General features: G+C 43.7%; 1 protein-coding gene across 1 annotated transcript; it reads right to left on the reverse strand.

Annotated features, from left to right (window-relative positions):
* Window positions 1-2,553: 2,553 nt before the first annotated feature.
* LOC129328419 (ADP/ATP translocase 2-like) lies at window positions 2,554-3,375 on the reverse strand. The gene has a single exon (XM_054977475.1). It carries the CDS (start codon window positions 3,373-3,375, stop codon window positions 2,554-2,556), a length of 822 nt encoding a protein of 273 aa, XP_054833450.1.
* Window positions 3,376-19,642: the final 16,267 nt, after the last annotated feature.

Genomic DNA, 19,642 nt, shown 5'->3' on the forward strand with positions numbered 1-19,642 from the left:
TTGCCCTGTTGCTAACTGTTTCTCTTTCAGGCAACGTGTTTTGGTTCCTAGTTCCTGCTGAGCCTGGGAATGTGTCCTTGAAGCTACTGCACAGACTGAGTGGCACTCCTCTCTTCCCCCCTCCCTCCTTGCCAAGCGAAGCCCGCCTAAACTCCTAGCTGACTTTCTCCCTCCTGGGGGAGGGGACACTGACCCATAATTGAACTGACTTTCCTGCCTTTAGGCATTCTGGTCAATGACCCTGTTGCAGCATCTTGAAACTGATATCTTTCCTTAATAAAATCATCTTTAATTCATACACTGGAGTGATGCAGTGAAGTGATTGGGGAAGCACCTGGCAAGACCTGACATGAAGCCACTCATTTATTTCATAGACAATGTCATGAAATAATATTGAAAAGTGATGGTGTCCAATTAGCCTGCTACAACAATATCTGTCAATGCTATCCCATTTTTGGTGACACCCATGGTGTCCCTATAGCTGGCTTCAATCTTTGGGACTGGATGATTCATTGTGATGCTGTATTGGATAGACAGCTAATCTCCCACTCCAAATTCTTCTAATGGTTCAAATTATTTAATAGGGACCATAATAGAGGATCCTATCTAGCTAATATTCTTCCTTATAATCTCAGACTAACAGCAGTGGTTTGCCATTGCCTGCCTCTGCAATTCTGGCGGCATCCTTTCCACAATTACTAAACAAGGCCGACCCTGCTTACCTTCTGAGGTCTGACAAGGTTAGAATTGCCAGGGCTATCCAGCTCAGGGCAAACTTTTCTCAGCTCTGTAGAAGGATCTGTCATGCCTGTTCATGGCTCCAGCCTCTGGATTTAAGTATCTACAGATCTGGCCATGTTGAGAAATAGGTATATTGATAATGTGCTCAGGATTTGTATTACATTTGAGTGGCATTTGCATTGGCTTCAGCAAGAAAATTCAGTGTTACTTTCCCCCACCTATTCCACCCCTCCACCCAGGTAGGACAAAAAGCATACATTTGCAGCTCCAACTCTCCCTTCCCATTTTAATTTTAGAGGCCATTAAAATTCTCCCTTGCAGAACAGATGCTCCATTTTGAGCTATTCCTCCACCATTTCCTGCCATCTGGGTCCTCCTGACATGGCCCGTGTCAAACCGTGCCTTTGGTTTAATCCTTCAAAGCAATTATGATAAGTTATCAGTCAGGCCACAGAATAAGTAATTCCAGTAAAGAAAGGGATTCCATTCTTCACCACTGTACTACAGGACTTGTGAACAAAACCAAAGGTACATCACAGCATCCTCTGTTGCACAAGATTTTGCAATGTACCTCTCAGCCCATGGAGATTTGGCCCAATTTCCATTTGAGACTAGCAGGATAGAAGAATTTACCCATGCAATCTTGCAAGTGCCTAGCAGCATCGAACTTAAACTGAGCCAACACTGGGTTGGGAAATTCTTGGAGATTTTGGGGTGCAGCTTGGGAAGGATGGAGTTTGGGGAAGGGAGAGAACTCAGCAGAGTATAATGCCATAGAGTCCATCCTCAAAACAGCCATGTTCTCCAGGGGTACTGATCCTTGTTGTATGGAGATCACTTGTAATTACGGGTGTGGGGCATCTTTAGGCTCCACCTAGAGACTGGCAAGCCTGACTGGTATATTTGCCCAACAGGATAACTGGACAGCTCCTTTCTCCACTAAATGTACAACTATCCTACATATGCACAGCACAATGTCTGCTGGACTACAGATGTCAGTCATGCTTTCATAGAATCATAGGGTTGGAAGGTACCTCTAGGGTCATCTAGTCCAACCCCCTGCACAATGCAGGGAATTCACAAATACCCTCCTGACTGCCCCAGTGACCCCTGCTCCATGCCCAGAAGATGGTGAAACACCTCCAGGATCCCTAGCCAAACCAGCCTGTGGAAAACTGCCACCCAGCCCCAAGGTGGTGATCAGCACCACCCTGGGCATGTAAGAAGGGCCACAAAAATCAAGCGCTGATGCAACCCCTTCTGCCTTCTCTTTAGTTTCATTTACTTTAGTTTAGTTTTAGTTCATTTCCTCCACAGAGCTCAGGACTGTGTGCCGCATTCCCCTGTTCTTCCTTTTATCCTCACACCAAATCTGTGAGGTAGGAGAAGCTGACAAAGAGTTGGTGACGGCCTGAGGTCAGTCAGAGGTCTGAGGAGGTATTTAAAGCTGCGTTTCCCAGATTTTAGCCCAACACCATAACATTGTGTGTGTGTAATTGTTACCCTAATAGGTGGTCTCCTTGAGAGTTTGGGGGAATTAGCATGCAAGGAGAGGCTGTGAGAGTGGGTAATGAGCAAAATCTTTCACCTGTCTATACAGAGATTGCTCCTCTATAGAATGCTTAAATAAACAGGTGGATGTTCAACAGGAATGGCTTTTATTAAAAGGTATTAGGAAAGCAAGCACAAAGAAAATACATACAATGTACACAAAGAGTTAACCAGAAAACTGGGAGGAGGTGGGAAAGCAATTAAGGAGAAAGGTGATACTTACCAGTCATACAACACGAGGACAAAAGCTCCACCTATGCCTCACAGAACATTAGACCACGTGCCCTTGAAGAAAGCTTTTCCACCTTCATCTCTTGCTATCTTCTTCCAACAGTCAATTGTTCCAGAGTACATTATGTCAGCGCCTTTACGCCCAGACTGCATCATCATACGACGCCACACTGTGTCAAAGGGATAAGACATCACACCGGCCACTGCAGTTACTGTCTGTGCAATCATCCAACTTATCACAATATGTGTGTTCCGAGGATCTGGAAGCATACCTTTTGCAGTGTCATAAATTCCAAAGTAGGCAGCTCTGTAGATTGTTAGACCCTGGACAGAGACATTGAACCCTTGATATAAGCCATGTAGGCCATCAGACTTGAAAATGTTTGCTAAACAATTGCTCAAACTGGAGAATTCTCTATCAGCACCAGCCTTTCCAACATCAGCAGCCAGATGGGTTCTTGCAAAATCTAACGGGTAGACAAAGCAGAGAGATGTAGCTCCAGCTGCACCTCCAGAAGCCAGATTACCAGCAAAATACCTCCAGAACTGTGTCTGCTTGTCTACTCCTCCCAAGAACACTTGCTTATACTTATCCTTGAAGGCAAAGTTGAGTGCCTGAGTGGGGAAGTATCTGATGACATTGGCCAAGTTTCCACACCAAAAGGATAATACTCCTTGCTCTTTAGGAATGCGAACCACACAGTCGATGATTCCTTTGTACTGTTTATCAGCAGCAATCTGTTGACTTGCATGTTGTACCTGGAGCAAGAGCTTGACTCGCTCTATAGGCGCCACCGCCGTATTGCTGAGCGCTGCGGCCATGCTGCCCACCAGGAAGTCCTTGGAAAGCATGAGGGCTCCCTCTATCACATGTGGTGGTCGTGTGATGTAGCTAGGCAGTACTGGGGGGAAATAATAAGAGAAATGAGTGAAATTTTACAATTTCAAATAAATAAGAACCCAGAACTCCTGCTACTAAACTTGGGAATGGAGGGAATTCCAGCCCATCATAGGACGTTGATATTTTATATGACAGCAGCAGCCAGACTTTTGTATGCGCAAAAATGGAAAGTACAAGAAGTGCCAACTATTGAAGATTGGATTTACAAATTGCTGTACATGGCAGAAATGGACAAGATGACAAGAAAACTGAGAAATCTGGACTCAGGGCAGTTTAACACAGATTGGGAGAAGCTGAAACAATATCTGGAGAAGAAATGGGAGGTGGGAGGAAAACTGTGGCAGTTTGAGAACTACTGAAGTATAATAGAATGTAGAGGGGGGTGACTTTACCGGGGGGGGGAAGAGATAAATGTGAATTTATAAGCAGTTAGATTAACAGATTGATATATATATAGATATATATAGGTTAATAGATAGAATATTGATGGAAAATAATTAATGATAAGGTTTAAATATAAGTATTGAGTAACCAACAATATTTTCTTTCTTTGATAAGATTTGTATAATGCACCAAACTGAATGTACAGAAGAGTTAAATTGATTGACTATGTGATGAGTTATATAGAATTACCATAAAAAGATACAATGAGTAATATATAGAGAATAAGTCAAATTGTTTGATTTGAATGTAAGATTTTTATGGTTTATGATATATAGGTTTAGGATATATAGAAATATTTAAAATTGGAAATGGGATAAATTGTTTATCCAAGATGGAAACAAAGACTTACAGTTTGGGTATATAACAAGAAAAGTAGTTAAGGATGTACTGCTTAGTATAATAGAGAATGTATATTTGTTTTAGATAGAGGAATTTAACAGAAGTAAGGGAAAAGGGACAAAGGGTGGGAAAGCTGTTGGAAGTCAACAAAAGGGGGGGAAAGGGAGGGGGTTAGAAGTGAAAAACTTGGGGAAAATTGAATGTAATGTAAAAAATAATGGATTCTAACCCAATAAAAATTTTTCAAAAAAAAAAAGGAAGTCCTTGGAAAAAGAGAGCGCCTGGTCTGCCATGACGACATCAAATTAGGGGAAGGGGCCTAGCGACGGAACGGCTGTCTGCACGGCTTAATACACGCAAAAAAGCTCTTTATGAGGCGAATTCTGCCACTCCCTAAAGGGACACCGGCTGCCCATTTACGAGCTGAGTTGGGACTCCCTTCAGTAAGGGCTCGAGCCCAACTGATGATTATAAAATTTTTTTGGGGGGGGGGAAATCAGCTAAGAACTCCTGACTAGAGATGGGCACGATCCGCATTACGAATGTAAAAAACCCACGAAAATGGCGATCGTGCGATCGTGACCCGGTGGATCGTGATCGTCCACAGCCAATGATCCAGTGGTCGGGAGAGGCCTGGATCATGGCATTCGGGCTTGATTCGGAGATCCAGACACTCAGGCGCCAGCAATCTAGTCCCCTGGCAACAGCACCAGGGGAATGCCTGAGCTCTGTTTGCCCTCCTTCTGTCACCCTGGAAACCCAGATGGAAGCCCAGCTTTCCTTGATCAGCAGGGCTTCCTTCCAACCACGGAGCAGCAAAGCAGTCACAAGTTGGGAGAAGACACCCAGGGGAGGGAGGGGGGAGGGGGTGTTCTGTAGCCATGGGCACTCCAATCTCATCCCTGCAAACCCTGATAGGCAGCTCTGATGGCCAAACACAGACCTCCTGTGTTGCTGAATGGGACCCATGCTTATAAATAGCCATGGGCTCCCAGGCTGGGTTTCACGATCCACGATCTGGGTTCGGGAACGGGACATGTTCGTTGCTGTTCAGGAATTCGGGATCGTGGTCTGCACCGAACCACGATCCTCTGGTTCTGTAATTTTTTTTGGTTTGTGCCTATGTCTACTCCTGACTCATACAGTAAACTTCGTTTCCATCTACTGAATAACAAAGATAATGCTCACCTTCAATTTATTAACTACATCGTTGCCAGATATACTAGCCCTGATGATCTATTGCAGCCCTCAGGGAATAGCTTTGATCTTCACGATTGGGTCTTTAGAGAAAATGCCCTAATTGATGCTTCCCTGATTTCTCAATCAAGGTTTGCCCCTTGGTTTAATATGATTAAAAAAGATCATTGTAAGGCCTCCTACTTAACCAACATAACTGCGTATAATCTTAGGAGGACCTTTACTTCATTGCACTTTCAAACAATGCCTACGGAGATGCTAGTGGGTCGATATAAACAGACGCCAGTTGACCAACGCATCTGTATATGTGGTCATTCAGTGGAGGACCTCCCTCATTACATTCTGGCTTGCCCTCTATACGCAGAACCTAGAAATAAATTCCTAGCTAAGATCTTATTTGCCTTACATCCTCTGTCTGACTCTGATAAGATAGTTACGATGCTCTCAGACAAGGATTCCTTTATTTCATTAAGATTGGTGCTTTTTGCTGTAGCCGCTAGGAAGATTAGAGCAAAGGAATTAGCCTTTGACTCGATGTGATTGGTCTTAGAAGGTTTTATTAATTTTAAAGTCTTTTAGCAGGGCGTTTTATGTGGTTTTGAAGTGTTTGATTACCTGATCATTTTGGTTATGTATTATACTGACATTCGAGAGTGTTTTGATATTGTGAAGGCCAATGGCCATATACAATAAAATGAATCTGAATCTACTTACCAGTCATGAAGGAAGTGGAATGTCTGTAGGAAAACAGCATTTTGCCCTTTTCTAGGGTAAAACCAAACTTTGGGCAGGATGGCGCCTTTCGACCATCGCAGTAACTCAATGGCTGTCTCTAGGGATGAGGCAATAAAACTGGAGAAGGCTTGATTGGGCATAGCTAAGAAAACTCTAGGTACCAAATGGTCGATTGGTGAGCCATGAGTGTGGAAGAGGAAGAAACCTCAGATTTCCGAGTGGTCCTTTGACTGGGAAGGTGGCGAAGGAAAGATCAGAGGGAATAACTCAGGAGCTCCAGAAAGACCACTACTTTGACCTGTACATCTGCACATCTCCAGGTGTGTGGCGGTGATAGCTAGCCTTTCCCATGGCCCCACAGTTCAGTACTTTCCCAGTTCCTGGCCAGGAGTTGGCAGCTGCTTCCCTGCCTTGCCAGGCAGTGTGCGTTTGCAACACAAGAGAATCGGGGCTCATGGCGTGATCCGAGTCGTAAGCATCCCTCCCAACAGGGGTGCCTGGGTTGGCCACTAACATAATGGCTTAGGGCCCCCCTGACTACATTAGATGCTGGGTTCGGACATCATAATGCAGATAAGTTCTTCTGTCCCGTGGTCCCATATAAATCAGGTCTCGGCACTTGCCATTTCCCCCTCTGATAGTTGGCTTCTTGCTGGGGTTCTCCCCTCAGCCAATATCGATGGCTGGCTGTAAATAATGGTCGTTAAACTGCTCACAGGTCAGACTTCAAAACACAGGGCCTCACTCAACCTGCAAGTGTATGTTGTGTGATCCTGCACACATCCCACTGATTCCTAAATCCGGACCGTCTCCTTTTTCCTTCTGTTTTTCCGCCATGTCCAGCTCTTGCTGCTAAATTTAAGCCCACCGTTATCCTCAAATGCTTGACTCTGTATCGTTGATATGATCTAATGGATCCATAGCCTCGCAGCGCAATCTCTTTAGTCAAGCTGATTTTTGCTCATTGTCTGAAATCCATAACTATTATTAAGATAAAACTATAGAGTTGCACATCCTGTGTGTGTTTTTTGATAACGAAAGAGATCCTCCACCAGGTAGACAGCTGCTTACCACCACCCTCCTTTGGCTGTTGCAGCTTCAAGGAAGTAATGCCAGGGAAATCAATGGCTGTTTGTTCTGTAACAGGATAAATGCGAAGAGAACACGTTTATAAACAGCAGGAGAAGTATTCCGTTTGAAAAGCAATCAGATTGTCTCCTGTTTGACTTCAAGGACAGAGCTCCTAACTCCATCAACAATACAGCTGCAAAGATTGTTAACAAAGAACTCCTGTAGTTAGACGATATGGTCACAACAGAGCAATATTCACCCCCTTGTGGCCATGGATTAAAACTTGCTTCAGCTCCAGCACACAAAGACCTTATTTACGTCCCCTTTCCTTTCACTGGAAATGAATGAGTACAGAATTGGCCTTAACCACACATGCATGCGGCCGGGGGGGGGGGGGGCGGATTCTATGTAATCAGTTTTGACATGTACCCAAATCAGTTGCTCAGTGTTACACCCCCAATCTGCAGAAGAAGTGAATTGGCTTCAAAGAGCAAGAGAAACTGCAGCTGCATCTAAGTCAAAATCACAAGTAAGCAACAAATCTCACACTTTAAAACTACCAGAACAGGGAAGATCTATTCCTGACCCCATGAAACTTTATCCTATGAAACTGGCTGATAGTAGAACTGAAACAGACAAAAGGAAGTACTGCTTCGAACAGTAGGTAGGCCGTTGACTTAGGCCACTCGTTCCCATGAGATAGCAACAGCCACTGGCTTAGATGGATTAGAAGGGTTTGAACAGGTTTACGGAGGACTGATCGATTGCTGGCTATTAGGCATGACAGCCAAGTGGGACCTCTGCCTTCAGAGGAAGAAAGCCTCCGATTGTCAGGTGCACAGGAGCAGTCAGCAAGTGAGGGCTACTGTCTGTCTGTGGGCTCTGCTCATGGGCTTCCTTGTGGCATCTGAGGAGCCCCTGTTGGGAAAAGGATGCAGGACTAGAGGGATTATTGGTCATCTGGCAGCTAACAAAATAATGTTGCAATAAAAATACAAATTTAAAACATTCCCTAAGGAACTTAAAAATAATTCAATAAAACTCATCTATAAACAAAATAGTAAAGAGTCCGGTAGCACCTTTAAGATTAACCAACTTTATTGTAGCATAAGCTTTCGAGAGCTACAGCTCTCTTCATCAGATGCAACTTTACTGTAGCATAAGCTTTCGAGAGCCACAGCTCTCTGCGTCAGATGCAACTTTATTGTAGCATAAGCTTTCGAGAGCCACAGGTTGCATCTTTGTCCATCAGGTTGCATCTGACGAAGTGAGCTGTGGCTCTCGAAAGCTTATGCTATAATGAAGTTGGTTAGTCTTAAAGGTGCAACTGGACTCTTTACAATTTTGCAACTACAGACTAACACGGCTAACTCCTCTGGATCTATGCATAATAAGATCACCCCAATGCATTTGTTAAAAACAGCAGTTGATAGCACAAACTGCAGAAACAAAATGATCATAAACATAGAACAAACAATATAAAATGACCGCAGATATAAAAATTGGCCATAAAAAATTTAAGAAGGCCAGGCTGGATTAAGATAAAGAGCCTGTGAAACATAAGTGTTTTAGCTGAGCATTTAAATGCTAATAAAGCAGGCACCAAGCAAGCTTCAATTGGGACAGCGTTCCCACAACAAGGCAGGGCCAGTATAAAAGCCCAGTCTCTGGTTACTTTTACTCCCTTACTTTTAATCATATGGATAAATCCCACAGAAGCATCAATGGCACCAAAGCAGGGCACAAAAACTACCTGTATGTATTGGCCTAAACCTGTGTCCCCAATGTGGCACGGTGCTAGCCATGGAGGCTCTGACTGCAGCAACTGAATGAATAATATGCCAATAATGCGTCAAAATCAATAGAATGCAAGTAGAGTCTAACAGCCTTCTTTCATATATAGGAAAATGTGATGGAGAGATCACTGGGACTTATCCAAAGCCACACAGTGAGTCTCATGAATGAGGAGAAGTGACAGCCTGGGTCCAAGCCCTGTATTCTCTCCACATCCGTACATAAAAAAGGAAATAAGCTTTTAAGAAAGACAACGCAAGCCAGACAAGCAGGGGATCGTGTTCCATCCAGCAGATATAACCCATTAAGGATTCCTTGCACACGCTAATCCTCAAAAGAATGAACAATAAGCATTCCCAGGACTGCAGGGTAGTGAAAGGTGGAATAGCATCAGGATTAGCACACCAAAGATGAAAGGACAGAGGTAAAGTAGCAAGATGTCTAGCAACCACGGTGGGTGGCAGGGCTGACTTATTCATTTCACCGTGTTCTGAAATAGTCCAAGCCGTGCAGGGAGGGGAGATTATTGCTTGGAACCCTCCATCGCAGCTCCTACGCCATATAACGCCAGGCTTCTTCTTTTCTTCCACAAATGAATCAAAGGCAAAATAACAGAATTAAGAGGCAGGAGCACCGTGGGCTGCAGCATTCCTCTGCACCTGTATTATTTATTAGTACACAAGCGAATCCACCACATCCTCCCATGAATTCAAATCTGCTTTCAGTCCGAGGTCTGTTTTACAATCCCGTAATTCCAATATGCACATTGCTGCAGACTTTCAGTTCACCAAAGTGACACAGGCACAGATAATATAACTAGTAGCTCCATGGTAGAGCACATGCTTTGCATACTAAGTTTTGGGTTTCCAGTTAATGAACTAGCAGAGCTTGGAGAACACCCTGCTTAGAAAACCAGTGTCAGGCAGCATGGACAATGCATGGGATCTGGTTTGCAGGTTCACACAATCCACGGCCCTGCCAGTAGCTAGAGCCACGTAGATTTCTTTGTGCTGGGAATCAATGGTCTGGCAATACTGAATCATGCCGCTTCTTTCAGCCGAATCCACTCCCTCCAGCCCCCCTCTGCAGGTGTTGCACTGGGGTTGTGGTCAAATAATATGGGGACCCACCAGCGGTGTTTTTAAGGAGAGCAACATGCTTGAACATGCATATTGTATGAAATGGGCAATGCACGGATTTTCCATGCAGGTACAGTTTCCATTCACACTGACCATAACCTCTGTTTTTCACACAGACACACAGACACACACATGCAACTAGTGAGCTTCCACACCTCAACGCCCTATACGGACTGGGCCCAGCATATCTGCGGGACTGCCTCTCCCCATATGTACCCCAGAGGATGCTTCGTTCAACAAATAAACAACTGTTGGTGGTCCCTGGCCCAAGGGAGGCCCGCCTGGCCTAGACCAGAGCCAGGGCCTTTTCGGTCCTGGCACCGACCTGGGGGAACTCTCTGTCAGAGGAAACCAGGGCCCGGCGGGATTGATCATCTTTCCGCCAGGCCTGTAAGACAGAGATGTTCCGCCAGGCATATGGTGGAGGCTAGGTTTGGCCCCCACCGGCCACACTAAAGATCTGTCCACCACCCTATATATGATCCTATATATGAGCTAGGCCCTGAAATGTAGTATTTTATTGTCGCCATCAGAAGAGAAGCAGTATTGTATTTATTGTATAAAGTTGTTTTAATGTTATTTGTATAATGTTGTATCTGTTTTTAACTGTTATTCATGTAAATTAAAATGTTGTACTCCGCCCTGAGCCCGCCTATCGTGGCGGGTGGACTAAAAATCTAAAATAATAATAATAGTAATGAAATACCAGTATTATGTCTACAAAGGTCTTCTCACTCTCTCATATCTATATAGAACTAAAATATTATGGAGTCTCTATCTCTCACTTCTTCAAAAACCCCTGCAACGTCCCCTTTCTTCTTCCACATTCTAGACACTACTAAGTTTGCCAGTTAACCCATCTGAGAAGTTCCTTCAGAAGAAACCTCAGGACTGAGACTTTGGGCCAAGCTACAAGTGACGAATGACACTTGAACAGCAAGTGTATTTCTCCCTGTTCACTTGCCCTCCACTCAATCCACTTGCCATTCAAGTGTCATTTGTCACTTGTAGCTTGGCCCTCAGTCAATACTCAAGAGATCCAAGTGAACGGCGTATTTTCTTTGTTTACAGAATAGGCCAATGTGGCCTCCATATAAAAGGGAGCTTAGAGCTTCATTGGCAGTTCTTAAAAAATGGATGAGGTTCATTTTAAGGAAGGAATTTTCTGATATATCCCAGTTTAGGGGCCAAGCTACATATGACGAATGACACTTGAACGGCAAGTGTATTTCTCCCTGTTCACTTGCCCTCCACTCAATCCACTTGCCGTTCAAGTGTCATTCGTCATGTGTAGCTTGGCCCTAGGATTCATGGGTAAAAACAAGAACTTTGTGATGTGTTCAGAACAAACTGGTAGCCAAAAAAGTTATTTAAATACAGGTGTCACGTGAATTGCCAGCTGATACCAGTTATGTGTTGGGTAGTTACGTTAACTTCGTGGACAATACCAGAATGAACACATGACACCAATATAATCTCATCCTGGCTGCCACAGCTTTTCCAAGATCCTTACACAATTAATGGAAAGTCTCTGTGCCAGCAGCCCATCAGAAAAAAAGAGATGGAAGCAGTGAAACAGGCAAGGCAAAGCAGAACAGAGGCAGCTACTGCATGAATGTTAATCTCAAACAACTCATATCTTTGAGTCAACATGCCGGACATTTTGTTTCCCTCCTCAAGCCAAGGACTCATTTTGTGGCACAACCATCCACGCCAGACTTGGGGGCAAAAGTTCAGTTCCCAGGCCATCTTAGCTCAATGGTGGGGGGGGTTCCATATCCATGTGCAGGCTGTGGCTACAGATGGACAATCTCTCCCACTCCAACTGACCTCTACTTTTCTTTATTCCTCCATTTCTTTCACCTCCAGAAACTCAGCTCTCAGAATGTTAATGCCAGATGTCCTAGGAACTACAGCACCCAGATTTTGTGCTGAAGGGAGCTGCCATAAGACTGTTAGTTCCAGAGTCAAAAGTTAACTGCCCCACTGACTCCAGTGTCATAATAGAGCATAATAACGGGAAAGGTTGTTGAGAAAAGGATCTTATAAATTACCTCAGAGTTACAGTTACGGATTCACGACCTTGATCCAAACCAGGATTCTAGAAAACCCTGACTGTAAGTTAGCCCATCCTACAACTTCTCCTGGGCTAGCAAGATAAAGATAATTCCAAGTACGTACTCTGTTGTGGCAAAATAACACAGGAATCCAGTAGCACCTGAAAGACTTAAATTTTATTCTAGCATAAGCAATTCATGAGCCAGCACTCATTTAAATTTTAATCTATAAAGCAGATACATATGTACTAAAAGCTGCAAACCACAGAAAGTGAGGGGAGAGGGGCAAGTTTAAATGCATACATACCACTTACATACCTACCTACCTATACCTATCTACCTACCTTCCTTCCTTCCTTCTTCCTTCCTTGCAGCTTTTAGTAGAAACGTATTTGCGTGATGGATGAACACTTCATGTATCTGATGAAGTGAGCTCTGCTGATGGTCAAATAAAATTTCTTAAGCCTTTAAAGAGCACTCTGCAAGGAAGGACCAGAGAATATGTAGGGAAACAAAGACATTAAGACTCTCCGATGTATGTACTGGGACGTGCCAAACAGGTATTTGAAATAATTTGCAGACAGCTTACGGCTCCCTCCTCCTCATTTCCACCTTTCTACTATCCATCTTCAGTACACCTTTGCATTAGTTGGGTTACTTCTCGAGCAATCCAATATTTAGAGAAAAGGAAGGATGAATGTGACAATTTACCTCAAAGGTAAGAGGCCAGAGGAAAGGAACATTACGGGCATCTGTTCCCTGCAGCACCAATTCAGTCTAAAAATTACTGACATGGCAAGAAACCCTTCCAGCAGATCACCTGCATTAAGCTGCCTCAGAAGTGCACCCCCCAGCACTAGACGCTGGCATCTAACTAGTGCCATTTCCCTCACACTTTATTGGAAGGCTTTTATCTTTGAAACTGTCCCTTACTATGTCTGTTAAGATAGATCACCTTTATTAAGCCACCTCCCCCAACAGAGCTTCACAACCATTTATTAACACCCTCTGTCATTAAAGTCATTCAGGAACTGTCAACAAATTCAATTAACTGGAAGAAGCTCAAAGAAGTGCTGCAGTTTAACTTTCCCCCCACCCCACCCCCGGATATTGGAAACATTCAAAAACAGAGAGCATAAAACACAGGCTGCTATACAGAGCTCGAACAATCTGTTTGTCAGGCAGATGACCATATTACTGAGGCTATAACAAGGTCTCAGATGTTAGAGACAAGTGGAAATCCCCTGTTCTCTTCTTATATTTGCGAGAATTGTGTTGTGATAGATATGGCTGAACTAGGCACCTTTCTAAAATAAACTCCCAAATTGGCAAATGTGCATTTTAAACACCTCTTAGTTCCTTCAGATCCCTTCCACCACATTACTAATGGGCACCTACGCCATGAGTAAGCACTGCTCCACAAGAAGAGGTCTTGAGGTGATTAATATGACAGTTTGGTGTAGTGGTTAAAAGCGCGGGACTCTAATCTGGAGAACGGGGTATGATTCCCCACCCCTCCACTTGAAGCCATTCACAGCTTCTAGGAGCTCTCTCAGCCCCACCCACCTCACCAGGTGTTTTGTTGTGGGGATAATAATGACATACTTTGTAAACCGCTCTGAGTGGGTGTTAAGTCATCCTGAAGGGCGGGATATAAATTGAATGTTGTTGTTGTTGTTGTTGTTGTTGTTATTTTAACAATGCCCAGGAATGCCCAGGTGTGCACCAGCAAAATACTGTGCAAAAAGGAGTCTTCATGTTATCACATCAAGATGATATTGTTTGATCAATGTTGTCATTTAGGAGGAAGAAATGTATCATCTGAATGAGGAGAATTTGAGAAACCCCCCTCATTGGGGTGAGTTCATTACGTTGACACTCTCAGGTGAAAGAAAATTCGGCTTCAATGCTCTTCTAACTTTGCTCTTTGCCACAGTATCTGCCTTCCACTCCAAACCTTATGAACAAAACCACAAGCAAACGTAGCTGCATGCCATCATCAATCCCTCTGTCCAATGATAAGCGATATTTCTTCCAGGGACAGAGGCGACAGGAATCAGGGAAGAATACCACAGGCCTTGATTGTTAGGCTCCACAATATCCACCTAGACTAAAATAATCCATCCTGCAAAGAGAGGAGAAACAGCACAGGCTTATGAATCAAAACTAATTAAAGGTGTAAATAATTATGACAATTATACCCTAAGCCACGGAGGTGACAAATAGGGCAGGATGAATGAGAAGAATTATGAAGGCTGGATTAATTAAACTACACTTTCCAAAAGGTAGGTAAGATTATAAAATGCCAAGTATCATATTAATGTAAATGATATTTATTAGAAAAATAAATTACATAGTTTAATACAAATTAGATTAACTGTGGGTCGGAGGCTCTAAAAATCTGCATAGCCAATAATGTTGCACATAGACATAGCAATTAGAGTCTTCTCAAATTGCTTTATCCATTTTTTTTTTAGGAGAAGCAGCAACTGAATGAAGTTTTATGTGGCTAAAAAAGGCCGTAAAGATAAACAAGAACCAGTATGATGTAGCAAATAGACTATGAGATAGTGTTGAGAGGGCTGGTGCAGGGGGGGTGGTCCTCAGGCACTCACCTTTGTTGTTTTCATGCATGTGCGTGGCGGCACCACCCCACAATACTGCCACTTCTAGTACTTCTGGTACTGGAGCAGCATATGTTTGGGGGCAATTCCCCAATCAACCTCGGTGTGATAGCGTTGACGTCATCTGCTAGGAACACTGTCACGTTAGTGCTCATTTCCCCAATGCTCAAACTCCCAGTGATTTCAGCCTTTGCCTGCTGATCACTGGTGATTGGTGGGAGGAGGCAGGCCACCCAAATATTACCCACCATTGGTGGGAACTTGATAAAACTAGAGTTAGACTTCGAATATTTGGATTTGAATTTCTACTCTGTCATAAAACTCACTGGATGACACCATCTCACAGCTTAGCCTACCTCACAAGGTTGGTTGTGAGTAGAGATGGGTATGAACCAAAATATGAACCAAAGTTTATCATGAACCAGGCCGTTTTTGGTTTGCGAACCAACGGTTTGTCAGAATGCATTTCTGATGAACCGCTATGATTTTGAAGGCAGTTCATTTGGTTCGTTTTTCGGTTCATCACTGCAGATAGCCTGGAGCTGATCAATCTATTATTATTATTATTGTTGTTGTTGTTGTTGTTGTTGTTGTTGTTGTTGTTGTTGTTGTTGTTGTTGTTGTTGTTGTTGATGATGATGATGATGATGATGATGATGATGATGATGATGATGATGATGATGATAAAAATTTCCAACTTGCCCTTCCCACAAGCAGGCTCAGGGCAAGGTACAGCAGTTATAAAAATATAATACAAATATTAAAACAATTCAGAAAACAGTTCATCAAAAAATCAACAAACAGATAATAACTGTCCCAAGATGGGGTCAATTCCAGATTCCTGCCCATCAGCATACAGGGGGAGGGAAGTGGACAGATAATGTACTGCAACCCATACGTGGGTCAGCAAACGAATGGGCACTACATAGCCCCGTGCTGTACTCATATGTTGGGCAGCCGGCCGGTGGACACTGTATAACCCCACACTTAGTGGGAGGCTGGTGGGAGGCTCGGTGAGGATCTTATGCTGGCCTCAACCATACGCCCGGTGGAACATCTCCATCTTACAGGCCTGCCGAAATGATAGAAGATCCTGACGGGCCCGGGTGTCCTCAGATAGAGAATTCCACCAGGTTGGGGCCAGGACCGAAATCTATTCCCTAGGCAACCGGAGGGGTGTGTGTGTGGACTTCTGAAGACCACCTGCAGCCCTGGGAACACCGATGTTAGCCCTCCAAAATTTGTTAGGCAGCTCTGGCTGCCAACCAGAGAGCTCCCATTCTGTTCTATGGGAGAAGAAGGAGTGTAACTCCCAGCTCTCGGGCAAGTGGTTTCTAAGGTTGCCAGCTCCAGATTAGGAAATTCCTAGAGTTGGGGGGGGGGAGCCTGGAGAGGGTGGGGTTTGGGGAGGAGAGGGACTTCAGCAAAGTATAATGCCATAGAGTTAAAGTTGCCAGGCCCAAGTTGGGAAATTCCTGGAGATTTGAGGGGTGGAGCATGGAAAGGTCAGGATTTGGGGAAGGGAGTGACCACAGCAGGATATAATACCATGGAGTACACCCTACAAAGCAGCCATTTTCTCCAGGGGAACTGATCTCTATGGCCTGGAGATCAGTTGTAATTCCAGGAGATCTCCAGACACCACCCGGAGGCTGGCAACCCAACCTTCTCTCCAGAATTGATCTTTCCTCATGGATCACCTCTGTCCTTTCCTGTACAAGAACATTCCTATCTTCCTAAGAGCATCGCCTTGAGTGTCCCCTCAAAGGCTGCTTCCACACACTTTGGATAATGCTCTTTCAATGTGCTTTAGCAATCCTTTGGAAGTGGCTTTTCCTGATTCACCCAAGAAACCCCAGTTGTAAATGATCACTAAAAAGCATTGAAAGTGCATTATCCTTCCCCTAGCGGCGGCTTTCCAAGCCTATTTGCACTCTCATTTTTTAATAGAAGCCAATCCCTAGAGCTGATGGGCAGAATATTGGCTCTGTGGAGAACTCATAAAAGAAGTAACATGTAGAGTGACCCTCTGACTACCAGTTTTCAGAAGTGTTATGCAACGATGCCTCACCAAGCATTTGGCTTTCCTCCTTGAAAACTGTATTGTCCAAATTCTGCTTCTGCCTGTTTAAATCTCCTTGGAAAGAGAATGCATGTGCAAACTCTTAACAGCAGTAATTTGAGGATGGTTGTATTTCAGAGCACATTGACACCATGTCTACCTAACAGCACAGGGAATGGTCCCAAGGTAAGATGACAGAGCCCCATGAGCTTCTCTGGATAAGTGTAGTGCTTGAAAGCAGCCTCCCACCAAAGATCTACATCTTCAGGTTCCCTACTAAGGATGTAATCCAATTTTGTGACAGTTACAGTTCAATTAGAAAAGGGTTCCCTAACATGGTGCCAATGTTGTCCACCAACTGCCCACCAACAACATTTCTGGCACCCACCAAGTGTTTTTAGAAAGTGGGAGGGGCCACGTGCAGCTTTTGCCCAGCAAGGCTTCTGATTGGCCATTGGAGCATTGAGTGGCTGTGCGTATTTTTAAAAATGTTGCTTTGGCAGCTGCTTCCACCACAGCACAAGGAACTTCACTGTGTGTGACTGAAGGTAAGATGCAGCAGCCGTTTTGTGGCAGCCATTTTGTGGCAGCTGCTTTGTGGCTGTGCTCACCTTGCTGTGCCAGAATTCCAAAGGTTCCTGCAAACTCAAAAGACTGGGAACTCTGAGTTAGAAAGTTCAAGTTTCTTTTATGATTTTACTACACCTGGGATGGCACGGCAGTAATTTTTTCTGCCATCCATATTAATGAAGCTCAGGGGGCTACTGCTGTTAAAACTGATGCCTTGTTTTGCACCTCTGCATATAATTGGTGAATAAATGGTGTATAATGTATAAACAGTGTAAAAAGAATGTAAAAAACTGAATGAACCATAAAAGGAGCAAAAGAAAACCATAAATTTCTGAAAGAAAATAAGCAGGGAAAATGGGCTTCCTGTCCAATCATTAAAACAGACAAGCAAAGAAAACCATATTCACACGTCCCTAGTTTCCATTTATGTGGATTACATTCAAGCACTCCTAACCAGAGTTACATCTTTCTAAGCCTATTGACTTAAATGGGCTTAGAAAGTTTTAACTCTGTGTAGGATGACACTGCTAATTAATTAGTTCATCATCCGTCAAGGCTGATGATTTCAAAGACACATAAGCGTGATTAAATACTTGCTGTGATTTAAATATTTGTTTTGGGCCATAAAGAGTCGTTGAACCTGAGGAGTCATTTCTGCCCATTCATTGAGCCAAAGGACCCGTTGCCTATTCCCCTCAAAGGGAATGCCCAGTTCCTCCTTGGAGCCTCTCCGAGTTCATTCTGCCGGAGGGAAGATCACATGTCATAGTTGCTAAGCAACTGCAGGAAATACTTCTCAGCTACCTTCAGTTAATCTCATTTTTTTTAAATGAGAAGAATTCCTTTGTTCAGGAGTTTTAGCTGAGAGCCATAAGCCTTAACAACAACAATCCATGGCTGTGTTATCAAAAAGTGCTAGCTTTCGGAATAATTAACCATCTATCGGAGCTTGGCGTGTACCCAATGCCAGTGCCAAACACATTGTACGCAAAATGTCATTTCAATATCAATCATTTTATTTGGTTTCCTAGAACTCTGAAATTTTCATCCTGCTATTAACTATACTATTTGGGGATGTTTCAAGAACACTGTACAGGACAATGTATGATATCTGATTTAATTTAATTTGATTTGCCTATGATTTAAGCAAATTAATGTAATACAGGAAAACCATGGATAACTAAAAGCCCTCAAGAGGTGTGATTCATTTTTGAACTTCTCACCTGCTTCTTGACCTTTGTTAACACCTGAGGGTTTAGTATTAATCCATGAGGGTTCTACATAGCTTCACTTTCCTACAGTCAATGAGATCAAGGAATAGTGTTCAGTTTCTAAGTTGTGAAATTATAAATTGCATATGAAGCTTGCCAGTTTTCAGACAGACCCCTGTAAAAACACGTGGTTCCTAAAATATGACAACAAAACAGTATATAAATTAAAGAACAGTTGAGGGTCTAGTACATCACAAAACAATGTATGGAACAAAATTATAGTGGATCACAGTGTCATACCCAGCAACACCCTGCCAAACAGGATTACAAAGAACAAGCTGATAGGAAACGCTCCCCCCATCCTGGGACTTGAAACCGGGGGATGCAGTCTATGTGTCAACAAAGAACTTAAAGGGGGCACAGCTGAGTAAAAAACTGGGTTGGAGTTGGGACCCTTTAAAATGGTGGGTTAGAAATACCTGGGACTCTTTAAAGTGATTAATGATGTGACAGTTGAACTTGAGTTACCCCAAAATCTAAGACATGTGCACCCTGTTTTTCCACTTTAGCCTTCCCAAGAAAGACCCTGGAGCAGACAAATGGCACCCGGAACCGACAGCCCCTCCTCCTATCATGATAGAGGGGCAACCACACCAGGAGGCTGAACAGATCTTGGACTCTAAATGGAAGCAAGGGGTGCTGTACTACTTGATTCAAAGGAAACGTTTTTTGAAAGACCATACTTAACGGGTTAAATCAACTGACATTAGAGCTAACAAATTGGTTCAGGCTTTTCATAAAAAGTATCCAGAAAAGCCGGGCAGAGGTTGAGTTTTGGGGGGGGGGGCGGGCAGGATGTCAGGTGCTTAGCATCACCTGTCATACCCAGCAACACCCTGCTGTTATGGTTGTAGTCTAATGCTTCATGTTATGGTTATGGTTAAATGCTGAGGCTACCCTCCGTTCTTTGTCCAT

Source organism: Eublepharis macularius, chromosome 4, assembly GCF_028583425.1.
Source record: "Eublepharis macularius isolate TG4126 chromosome 4, MPM_Emac_v1.0, whole genome shotgun sequence".
Lineage (NCBI taxonomy): Eukaryota > Metazoa > Chordata > Lepidosauria > Squamata > Eublepharidae > Eublepharis > Eublepharis macularius.